The sequence below is a fragment of the Triturus cristatus genome, chromosome 2_1 (assembly GCF_964204655.1).
Source record: "Triturus cristatus chromosome 2_1, aTriCri1.1, whole genome shotgun sequence".
Lineage (NCBI taxonomy): Eukaryota > Metazoa > Chordata > Amphibia > Caudata > Salamandridae > Triturus > Triturus cristatus.
Window position 1 is genome coordinate 1,118,913,720 of NC_140581.1, and position 12,872 is coordinate 1,118,926,591.

The 12,872-nt window shown below is 44.1% G+C and overlaps 1 protein-coding gene across 5 annotated transcripts in view; it reads right to left on the minus strand.

Moving 5' to 3' along the window:
• Positions 1-12,872, minus strand: part of CENPC (centromere protein C) — a 1,046,742-nt gene that overhangs the window by 507,979 nt on the left and 525,891 nt on the right. For all 5 annotated transcript variants that reach the window (XM_085636509.1, XM_085636507.1, XM_085636508.1 and 2 more), the window contains one exon: positions 1,854-2,135. In XM_085636509.1, the coding sequence (XP_085492635.1) occupies positions 1,854-2,135 (282 nt within the window). The remainder of the gene's footprint in view (positions 1-1,853; positions 2,136-12,872) is intronic.

Below are 12,872 nucleotides of genomic sequence, written 5' to 3' on the forward strand. Positions count from 1 at the left end.
AAGGGAGAATTGGTCTGGTTATCCACTAGACATTTGCATCTCAAGGGAAACAGGAAGTTCTCACCTAGATTTCTGGGCCCTTTTAAGATCAACAAGATTATCAATCCAGTTACAGTTAAACTTACCTTACCTCCTCAAATGAAAATTCATCCAGTATTTCATGTTTCTCTCCTAAAAAAGAGTCCAACTAATGTCAGACTAACTACCCCTCCGAATCCAGTCACAATAGATTCTCATCCAGAATATGAAGTTAAAAGAATCTTAGACTCAAGAGTTAAGAGAGGAAAGTTGCATTATCTCATAGACTGGAAAGGTTATGGCCCCGAAGAAAGATCTTGGGAACCAGCAGATAATGTTCACGCAGCTAGATTAGTGAAACAATTTCATGACACTCACCCTAACAAGCCAAGGTTGGTGGGGCGATCTTTAGAGGGAGGTACTGTCAAGAACTCACTAGTAGCCGTTGTTACCCCCTCCCCTAAGAAAAGAAGAAGAAGAATGATTCCTCGTTCCAGGTATGGAAGAGCATTGCAGCACTTATGGATCTTAATGCAGAGATTGCTCCTCTTGATTGCTGAAACCGGCGTAGAGGAAATCCAAGATGGCGACAACCCTCGAGCGAAATCTGAGCGCTCTAGTCTCTGGGCTAAGGTCTCGAGCCCAAGCGAATCTCTAGCGCGAGCTCCCGACAAACCGCGCACTTCAACTGAAGTTCTCGGCTGAGAGCAACGTTTGTTTCCTGTTCCTGTTCTGAAGAGAATTTCACCTTGTTTACTTCATGATTTTTTCTCCGCTGTTGCGGAAAGGATGTGCACATCGGGAACGCTGTTCCCAGTAACGATTTAGTTTTGAATCTTGCGTTTTTCCTGAGAGAAGTTCTCGTCAGGATTTGAAGAGGTCTTTGAAGTTCGAAGAATTCCCAGAAGAGACTATCATTTCTTGAACTACCAATCTACCAGAGATAAGTAAGACGAATTGTCTTGTGAGAACTACTCCGCTGGAACTGTATCCTTTGAGATTTACTTGAACAATTGACAGCTATTCCAATTCATGAAGAGACTTGGTTATATCGTATTTTGGGTATATTCAGGACGTTATAAAAGTCAAAGGTTACCAGTAAGAGAGAAGCTAGTCTGCAGTGTTCCTCAGGTAGCCACCAGTTTCCCAGAGGGTTAAGAAGGGAGTTAGTAGGGCAATGTAATTTGAGGCATAAGTTTGTTCTTTCATCCTCTGCAGGTCCGGCCCGATTTCTTCACAATCAAATTCCACTTGAAGATTTCTAATAGAAGAGGTTGGGCAGTTCCTAAACGTGCAGCAGTCTCTCTTTTCTTATCCAATTCCCCTTTCCCCCTCGTGAGTGTCAAGTTCAGAAATCTGATTTGGCAACCGCGTTGGGGATTTGGGAGCTATCATCTGCTTCTGTGGAAAAACTCTGGCACAAGGTAAGAGATCTTGACACATACTGAGAACTGGAATGTTCCTCTGTTACATTTTCTGGCTTTAATGTGATGAAGAGATAGCCAAGACATGAGCAGTGCACAGCACTGAGGAGGCTGGACTCAACTCCAACGCCAAAGTCTCTGGTCGACAAAAGGTATACTAAATGAAGTGAAGGGATACAGCAAAGACAGGAATTCAATACTGAAAAAGAGAGCACGGATGCTCAACAGACTTTCCTTTATCTTTTTGTGCACTTTCTTTTTGAGTTTACATGGGATGGTGGATTCTGGGTTAACCAGGATGATCAAAAAAATGATTTATCATAGACTCTTTTTTGACAGACCTACACTTACCCTAGGAGAAAGAGCCAATTTACAACACATACAGAGCATAACAAAACATTAATAGCTTACTTTTTGAGAAACGCTCGGAAAGTTTTCTTGACTCAGTTTTCTTTGTCTGAGATGGACATATCAAATCCGGCTCTGGATTTACCACCCACAAAGCCGCTGCAGGTTTCTGTACACGTCCTCTTTTGGAAACAGTGGGAGAAGCTTCTTCTTTATTTTGAGATGGATATGACTTGAGGACTGGGCTTTTTTCACTGCTGTCTTGAAGTGGTGAAGACATATGATTCGTTTCCAAATCTCCTTTCTCTGGGCCACCGGACGCTTGATTTTTGTTCACTTGTTTTTCTACAAATGAAATAGTTTAAGTCAATCACTGATTCAAAGAAGGCCTTACATGACATTCAAGCCCAGTTTACATTTTAATTTTAAAAAATGTATTAGCATTTGGCACGGGTGTTGGACATTGTGTACAAAAAATAAGATGACAACATTAAATTGGAAATTAAATAGCATTGAAAAAGGAAGGTTAGAAAAAAAGGCAGGAAGAAAAAATAAAACAGACCAATTAAAAGGTTACAAAAACAATTCTGCCCTTTGATCCAAAAGCTTGTTCACAGCTATCTAGTCTTGAATGAGTAATCTTGAATGTATTCCTCTGACTCACTGTAAATCTTTACAATGCTGGAGGCTTATTAGCCACTAGCAAACTGTTTATCTTTCAACCAGAGGAGGTCCATCATTATGGGTACCAGGGCTACACACCTCCCTTTACCAAAGCATGATGAGTAACTGACAGACTGAGCAAAGGCCAGCCTGACCAACATTCACAATATCAGGCAGCCAGGAGCTTTACATGTGCTAATGCTCATACACCTAGCAGCCTGAGGCAAGCTTTGCCGGGCTGAAGATTTCCAAGACCTGACCTCTGTGATCTCATCAGCACTGCAAAGCCCAGTGAGCTCCCCGTCCTTTACATTCGCCACTGATGTTGGCACCAAAAAAGGTTCACTAGCAAGGAGATAAACTGCAAATACCAACACTCCTAAGCCAAAGAAACTTAAGCCCTCCGTAAATCAAACCTTAAGGAAACTCTGCAGGCATCCACAAGAGCCCAATCACAATTTCAGGCAGCAAGGAACTTCACATGTGCTAATGCTCATACACCTAGCAGCCTAAGGCAAGCTTTGCCGGGCTGAAGATTTCCAAGACTTGACCTCCGTGATATCATCAGCACTGCAAAGCCCAGGGAGGTCCCCGTCCTTTACATTCGCCACTGTTGTTTGTACCGAAAATGATTCACTAGCAATGTGTTCAACTGCAAATACCAACACTCCTAAGCCAAAGAAACTTAAGCCCTCCATAAATCAAACCTTAAGGAAACTCTGCAGGCATCCACAAGAGCCCAATCACAATTTCAGGCAGCAAGGAACTTCACATGTGCTAATGCTCATACACCTAGCAGCCTAAGGCAAGCTTTGCCGGGCTGAAGATTTCCAAGACTTGACCTCCGTGATATCATCAGCACTGCAAAGCCCAGGGAGGTCCCCGTCCTTTACATTCGCCACAGTTGTTTGTACCGAAAATGATTCACTAGCAATGTGTTCAACAGCAAATACCAACACTCCTAAGCTAAAAAGACTTAAGCCCTCCATAAATTAAACCTTAAGGAAACTCTGCAGGCATCCGCAAGAGCCCACTCTGCAGGGAGAACTGAGAAAACATAAGGCAAATTTAAAAAAGATAAAAAGGAATAAAATGAGGCAAGAAAATGAAACATTGTGGGCAAGGCTGCTACAATATTCAAAGAGCAAGAACGTTCAGTTCTGGCGAACAATCAACACCCTACAGCGTCCTTCCCATCAAACAACAAACTCCAATTATCAGAGGAAGACTGGGTGAAGTTCTTGCATGACCACTTCAACAGCCCTGATCAAGGGGGAAAAGAGAAAAAGTAAGAGTTTTGTGCAATATCAGGGAATGATGTGCACCTAGGTATTACATGCAGTAATATTAAAATCAATGCAGGAAAAGAAACATCGGAAAACGGTTCACCGCCAAATTACTGTGGACGAACCTTTCAACATCACGCTACAGCAAATCAAGAGGCAAATAGAACAAGCATTGGAATAGCCAATAGGTCTCGCTTTTGGGACCTTTTATGTGTTTAGCCATGTAACACTGGATGTTGTTTAATCAAGGATATTGTGCTGGATAACTAAACACTTATAATGTCCGAAAGGTGAGACCTATTGGCTATGCATTGGGGGGCCATATAAGTGTTTAGGTAGAGCTATTGACTTTGCCAATGTTTCTAAGCTGAGCTGTAGAGAAGTGTGGCTGCTGTGCAGCATGCGGAGAAGTTGTAATTAAAAAGTGTAAGAAGCACTGAGTGATGCTGTGGTGTCGTTGAGTGATGCTGTGGTGGTACTGAGTGATGCTGTGGTGGTACTGAGTGATGCTGTGGTAGTGCTGAGTGATGCTGTGGTAGCGCATAGTGATGCTGTGGTGTTCCTGAGTGATGCTGTGGTGTTCCTGAGTGATGCTGTGGTGGCACTGAGTGATGCTGTGGTGGTGCTGAGCGATGCTGTGGTGGTGCTGAGCGATGCTGTGGTGGTGCTGAGCGATGCTGTGGTGGTGCTGAGCGATGCTGTGGTGGTGCTGAGCGATGCTGTGGTGCTGCTGAGCGATGCTGTGGTGCTGCTGAGCGATGCTGTGGTGGTGCTGAGCGATGCTGTGGTGGTGCTGAGTGATGCTGTGGTGGTGCTGAGTGATGCTGAGCGATGCTGTGGTGGTGCTGAGTGATGCTGTGGTGGTGCTGAGTGATGCTGTGGTGGTGCTGACTGATGCTGTGGTGGTGCTGACTGATGCTGTGGTGGTGCTGAGTGACGCTGTGGTGGTGCTGAGCGATTCTGTGGTGGTGCTGAGTGATGCTGTGGTGGTGCTGAGCGATGCTGTGCTGACCCTGAGTGATGCTGCTGAGTGACGCTGTGGTGGTGCTGAGTGACGCTGTGGTGGTGCTGAGTGACGCTGTGGTGGTGCTGAGTGACGCTGTGGTGGTGCTGAGTGACGCTGTGGTGGTGCTGAGTGTAATTGGTGTGTCCCTGAGTGATGCTGTGGTGGTGCTGAGTGATGCTCTGCTGGTGCGGAGTGATGCTGTGGTGGTGCTGAGTGATCCTGTGGTAGCGCATAGTGATGCTGTGGTGCTACTGAGTGATGCTGTGGTGTTCCTGAGTGATGTTGTGGTGGTGCTGAGTGATGCTGTGGTGAAGGTTAGTGATGCTGTGGTGGCCCTGAGTGATGCTGTGGTGGTAGTGATGATGTGGTGGTGCCGAGTGATTCTGTGGTGGTGCTGAGATGCTGTGGTGCTGCTGAGATGCTGTGGTGCTGCTGAGTGATGCTGTGGTGGTGCTGAGTGATGCTGTGGTGGTGCTGAGTGATGCTGTAGTGTTGTTGAGTGATGCAGTGTTGGCCCTGAGTGATGATGTGGTGTCGCTGAGTGAAGCTGTGGTGCTCCTGAGTGATGTTGTGGTGGTGCTGAGTGATGCTGTGGTGAAGGTTAGTGATGCTGTGGTGGCCCTGAGTGATGCTGTGGTGGTGGTGCTGAGTGATGATGTGGTGGTGCTGAGTGATACTGTGGTGGTGCTGAGTGATGCTGTGGTGATGCTGAGTGATGCTGTGGTGGTGTGGTGGTGCTGAGTGATCCTGTGGTGGTGCTGAGTGATCCTGTGGTGGTGCTGAGTGATGCAGTGTTGGACCTGAGTGATGATGTGGTGTCGCAGAGTGAAGCTGTGGTGCTCCTGAGTGATGTTGTGGTGGTGCTGAGTGATGCTGTGGTGAAGGTTAGTGATGCTGTGGTGGCCCTGAGTGATGCTGTGGTGGTGGTGCTGAGTAATAATGTGGTGGTGCTGAGTGATGCTGTGGTGGTGCTGAGTGATGCTGTGGTGGTGCTGAGTGATGCTGTGGTGGTGCTGAGTGATGATGTGGTGGTGCTGAGTGATGCTGTGGTGGTGCTGAGTGTTGCTGTGGTGATGTAGAGTGATGCAGTGGTGGCGCTGAGTAATGCTGACGTATATGTGTAGGAGGTCAGAAATTACTTGCAATTTATGTGACAATAACCACTGCTTTGATTTTTTTATGTTTAGATTTCCTTTGTAACGTGCCACTCCCAGAAATACCTAAACTCCAAAACCTGACCTTAAATTTATGTATGTGATAATTCTGACATACTGGCAGAATTTGCACACTAGTGAGGGTACGTTATATATGTAAAATTCAGCTAAACCTGATTCTCTGATTTCAATTTGGGATTTTAAAATCGATACATTGCTTACTTGATGCATGAATTCGACTTTGGTAAAACAATGCATGGATCGGGCCCTCTTTCTTAAGAAATTGTGTAAATATGTTTGTACATGTTTTAAAAAGTTATTCAGGGACTAGATTTGAGTTAAAAATCTGCTGTCCGTATTAAAGTCTTTATAAGCAATAGAAGTGGGATGCATATTTTGCAATGGGTTCATAGTCTGTGTCCTACATTTATGCCCTGATGCAACAATCCTTGGGTAAAATGAGCTTGTACACAATCTAGCAGCTGTCGAGCCCTCACCGCCCACCCTGGCATGAGTGGTCCAGACAGCGAGTGTGCTGGGGGGACGGAGGGCAGAAGAGCAGGAAGCCTCTTATCGCTCACAGACTGTCAGACGGAGAGGCATACCCCGCCATAAATCCCTGTACTGTAAATACGCCTCATGAGAGTAGCCGGGACAAGGCCGAGGGGTCCAAGTGAAAGACAGCAGGCCAGAGAAGGGAGGCGAGAAAGAGGGTGGAATGAGGGAAGACAAGAGGGGAAGGATGGACGAGAAGAGGGGAGGAGGAAGAGGAGGAGCAAGGGAATATTGAACATAGGAAAGAATGTTGAAAAGAAGGTGGTATACGAGAGGGCGAGGGAAGAAGGTGGGAGGACAGGGAAAGAGTAAAGGAGACAAGCAGCAACACTGGGGAACAAGACACGCGGCCGCGAGACGCGATCTGTGGATCTTACTACCCACTGCCATTTTTTGACAGTTTTTGACAGAAGCGCATAGAAGGGGTGCAGGGGAGGGAGAGTAATGTTTCCTTCTCCTGCCACAGCTGCTTGTTCCAGGCCGCGAAACGCGCTCGGTTGGGGGGGAGGGGGGGAGCGTTGAAGCATGCGCTTGGGAGAGTAAGCGAATGGAAAGCCAGTTGGTGCCTGATCGCGCACTGTAAGGGTGCCCACGAGCGATGCGAGGAATGCGCGTTACTGAGCGCGTAACCGCATGCTCTACGCCACCCAAAAAGTTGTGGTTGGCTTTTTAAAGCCCACTCACTAAATGTCTCGCCAGAGCAGCGCATGCGCTGGCTCAGGCGAGACCTAATGACTGGTGTCTGCTCACAGCCCCACACGGACTTCAGACTGATTAGCACAGTGTGCAACACTGCGTATACAACAGAGTGTCAGTGGGTAAGATAGCTCAGTAGGCTGAGTGTTTGCTGTGATGATCACATAAACGTGCACCTGTGGAGCGTATATTTGCCGAAGAGTTATCTTGGTGCTTTTGACAGACAACTGATGTTTATTGTTACCCAACTTAACTGTACTCATTTTAGGGACTTCTGCAGAGTGAAAGAAAGTGTGGACCAGGCAAAATTTGAGCATGTTAACCTGGGTTAAACACACGTCACAGCACTGGGCCAGTAGCCCAAATATTAATTTGAGCCTATGACAATTGGGTACATCACAGCACTGGAACAGTATTCCAAATATTGAGTCAGCATTTCAAAATAACTTGATTTTCTATAGCGCCTGATACCGCAGAAAAGTCATGTCTACGTGCTAATAATAGCTAATTTAAGGACACATCTGCCGTTCACCCTTCTAACGTCGATGCAATTATTAAAATTTTGTTGGGCCATAAATGGCTACGTAGAGTGCTATGTAGCAAAAACACCACAAAAGCAAGCACTACACAAAACAAGTAATTCGCATATGACTTGCAATAGTTCGTCAATTCGATAGGTGAGCTATCAAAGATATTATACCCAGTTAATTCCCACCCAAGTAGAACTGAACTCTTGTTATTGACACCCGAAGGATAATGGCTGAATCTGCCCTCTTAAGTTTGAAGTTAGAAAGAGCAGGGCGTGATAACACAGAGATTGAATGAATGAAATAAGCTTTATTTCGATATAAAATATCTTGTAAGCAATACAAATATAATATTACAAACCATTATAAAATCGCAGGATTATACAAAAAAGAAGAAAGCATCACCAATAATCCTAGAGCGATTATGATTTAAAAATACATATAAACATATAAATAGGACAATCTTAAAAAACAATAATAAAACATCAAAATGGCAGAAGGAAAGAACTGCGTTATATTAAGCTGCAAGGGCTTTGGATCTGAACAGCCAGGCCCATTTTAAGAACTTAGTTAGTGCACAGACATACAAAGTTCTAGTGTCAGACTTAAAAATGCGTAAAGCTGTAATATAATCTCTTGTTCCAAGAACTCTGCACAAGGGTTTCAACCAATGTAACCTAGGGATTTTGTACTCAGGGCATGCAAATAAGACATGAGCAATTGATTCAACCCTGGACTCGCAAAAGGGACAAAATGGTGATGTTTGCAGTGGAGGTTTCCAGCGTGCTGTTAATTCGCGGACTGGAAGGGTACCAATCCTAAATTTAAAATAGAGTGCTCGGTCAAAAGGTTTTTGAATGATGTCAAGATAGGGCTCAAAACGCACTTCGTCTTTAAGTTTTAAAAACTCAGTAGTGCATTTAGAGCCATGGGGAGTAGAAATTCTCTTTGCTGTGACCCACCTCCAGTATATTTTCTTTAGTTCAGCTTTCGGGGGTGGGGTTCTATTCTCCCAAACTTCGTTTAAGCCAAGTTCATAGAATAAGGTCTTGACATCCTTCAGCCATTTGATTTTGTACCAAGAGGGCATAGAGAGTATTTCAGACAATCCCTCGGCATACTTTGCTAACTCTGGAGTACGCCAAAGCCGAGTCCATAAGAGGAGAGATTAATGTTCACCATTTTCTGATAGAGTGAAGAACTTTCGGTTCCATAAGTTATAGAAACCTCTAACAGTCGTAGATTTTCGTGAGAGGTGTGTACAATTTGGGTTACAATTCCATAAAAGTGAACGCAAATATGAATTTAAATGTTTTTTATTTCTCCAAATCAAAAATATTTTCTCATATAATAACCCTTCCTACACCCCTACTAGGTATAAATGCGCTCACTCCTCACTTACACCCTGAAGACACACTTACTCCTGAATCCTGCCCCTTCACATAAGTTTCTGGCAGGGGGACAATGCGTAAAATTTGTAAGGACGCTGGGTTTCACTCGGTTTGACAGAACCACCCCATCTTGAGGGATGCCCACCCATTCTTGTTTCTAAATGCGGACACACATCATTCATGGCAGGAGTGAACTGTATTTTAGCCTCTATATCTCGCATCATACCCTGTAGTGGGGTGCCAAAGAGCATTTTCGGACGAATAGCATGCTACTTCATGCCCCAAACTAATGTAATGTTTGCATTCGTAAATGCTACTTACTGAAAAAATCCAAAATTCTGTAACAAAAAGACGGAATTGTATGTTTAAAAAATCTTGCTTGTGAGCATCTAAGTTAACAAGATATTTGCAAATTTTTAACAATTGGGTCCTTTATGACTGGGATGAGTTGACACTCTAACTAACTTTTAGCAAATACAAAATAAAAATGCTCATTTATTTATTTTAAATGTGAGCCACTGCACAAATATGCTCCCTTATGGTGTCGAAGCACCTTTAGACACTACACTGCAGACAGAATTGTAGAAGATTGAAGCAAATAATACAAGTCGTAGAAACAAAAGTGTGCCGTTAAATGGTATACATATAGTGCTCAGAAAAAGCAACGTGGCATGAAGCACTATATATTATCATCACTCACTAGAAGAAGGCCAGGGGGATCAGCTGACCAATGTACGTAAATGTCTCCTTGAATGAGACCGAATCATATAAAGCGACGACAGACAAAGGCCACCAGCCCAATTCAGTCTGGCCCTCTTCTAGAACAGTACCGAGAGGCTTTAGTAAGCCACCCTTCCATCTTGTTTCAGAAAAAGAAATTGGGAGTTAAAAAAACTGAAACCGTGCTCGACAAGACCCCCCCTCAAATAAGTTTCCAGGACCTTGTTTGCAATATTAGTTTCTAAAGCAAGCCATAAGCTAGGCCCCCACCACAACACCTAGAAGGCTGAATGAAAAGGACAAAGGCAGACCCGAGGGAACCCAGCAAATGCCGTACATCTTTTTAGTAAGCACCACTATGTAGGCCACAAGCGAGTGGCGCCGCTGGAGAGCCTCAAGGATAACATGAGCTGACCTGTCATACACCGCTCCTTGTCAGCCATGGTGCTGTCACGTGACTTACACGCAGGACTGTAAGTGGGCCGGGTCCCACCGAAGCTCCACAACGGCAGTTCTAACAAGCATTGGCCACGCAGCTGTGAAAATGACACGTCCCGCGAAAGTGAAAGTGAGCGCGGGCGCGATCAAGCATGGCGAGCCACATGGCGGCTGTGCGCGTGCACGTTCACATGCATGCAAGCTTTAGGCCACAGGCAGCACTTGGAAAACCCGCATACAAAATGTCTCGGCCTGACCAGCGCATGCGCTGGATCAGACGAGACCTAAAAGGGAGGCTGGAAGGTACCAATAAACCAGACTGGCTTCTGTAAACGTATAGGAGAAACTACTAATATCATGGCCTTATCATTATTGATAGATCTGTAAAGGAAGCCAAGCAATTGTTATTTTTATGCTTCATCAACTACAGCTCAGCATTCGCTCACGTTGACGGAGCAAAACTATGGCAAAAGTTGAAAACATGGGACATTCTTCCAGCCCTCCTAAAACAGCTAATCTTATTACAGATGGATTTTTGGGTAAAACTCAAGCTGGGAGATGGGACACACCTCTCAAAGCGCATTAACACGACAAAAGGGATAAAACAAGGGTGCATCCTCGCTCCTACCCTGTTCAATCTCTTTATGGCGGTTTTCCCCAGAGATTGGAAAAATGTACATCGCATGCTCCAAAACTCGGAAAGATGACTATTTCCAACCTCCTCTATGCGGATGACTTAGCCTTAATAACCTGAACCCGAATCAGACTACAGCACTTACTGGACCCCGCACAAGAATATTCACATGAGAACTCCCTACAAATTAATCTAAGAAAAAAGAAACTAGGGCAATGCATTTTACCAAAAAGAAAAAATTGCATTGGCATCTGGATGCACACCTCCTAGAACCAGTATCCTATAACCAAAAAAGGAAGCCCTGAGACGGCAAGGCACCACAACAACATTAGCCATGAAGTCCTACTCTAGCCCCCCTACTCCAGGTCATTCACCCAAAACTCCTCCCAACGCTAACTTATGGAAGTGAGCCAATGCAAGGGAGGGATGCAATCACTCTGGACAAAATAATCGCCAGGGCCTACAGAACAATCCTTAGTTTTCGAAACTACACTTCCCCTGCACAAATAAGGTTTAGAATTTGGTTTACAGAAAAAGACCTTGGCCAGAAGGGGGGTTTATATAAAGTTGGCATAAGATCAAAGGAGCCAAGAAGGGAACATTACATTTGCATCTCTGGCCTGAACTGTCACTCCGGGAAAACTCACCGACCAGAGTGTACCTTCAAGACTTCTTACTGCAGCTGGGTCCGAACAACCTACGATAGACTTCAGCAACCACTCAAGCTTCACAAAAAGTAGTATTGAAAGCTACAAAAGCTATTTCTTTCAATCAAGACAAATCCACATTGGCGGAAAGGGCGCATTGTTGTTTTTTACTCAATTACGTTGCTGTCAAACTGCAAACATATCTGAGTGCATGATTCAACGTATTGGTGAAGGAGAAATTCCAAAGACACCGCCTGGGCATACCTCCAATTCTTCCTCATCTACCTCCATGGAGGACGAAACCAGGAGTCAACAAATGTCGCTTACGTGGTAATGGAAGAGAAGACATTCTACACACAATTTGCACTTTTACAAGCCTACTGAATGATCAACGCTCAATGCTCCGCCCCATCTTCAATCAAAAAGGCATTCGGACATGCAGATAGGCGGTATTGGCCTGTTTTGATTCAACTGCCACAATATTAAACTGCAGCTTCACATGATTTCTAAAAACAGTAGACATGAGACTGGCCCAACTGCCACCTTGCAATGAAAGAACAGGTGAGTAACATAGCCGCACGTATTTTAACACCAAGGCATATCCCCCATGCTAAACCAGAACAGGCTGTTACAACTACTTCGAAAACCTTGAAAACCTCACCTTTTAATGCATTATGTACATCACATTTTCCATCAAAAATCTGAAATTATTCTTTCAAAGGACTACTTTGCACAGTGTAAATTGCACAACATATGTTTTATACCAGATGCACTGCCACTTTAACCATTAGAAAGATGCAGCTTTACTAGGTCTAGGGACAAGGTCTGGGGGAACAAGAACAATAACAGCACATTTTGACTGATAAGCCCCTTCCGGATTATCAAACACAAATTTATGAGAAAAACAGCCCTTTTTTGTAAACACCTGTTTTAAATGCACTTCTCTTGGCATTTATATTACATTACAAGATGAATCCATGGAGGATTATCTGTTCAAAAACTGGGGCTATTGATTTTTACTTATTGCTTGAATGCTCCAAGTTTTATCTTAAGCAGCCTGTACTATATTGTGGTTTTTATAGCGTTTAAAATAATGTATAATTTGTGTGAATTCATTTTTTTTAATGTTATGTATATGCAACAGTTTTTATTAATCATGCATAATAAACTTACTTACTTCTTTTAAAGGTAAAGCAGTGGCTGAATTGGATTCTTCCGAAGCTGTCTGGGCACTAAAGTAGTATCAGCTGCCATGCCGTTGGACCATGCACTTGTAACAGTATTCAATCTAGACTGGTCTATCATAAAGAGGTGGGTTAAAATGTACCTTTTCATTTTTCTCTAAATTAGATAATGAGAAGTAGC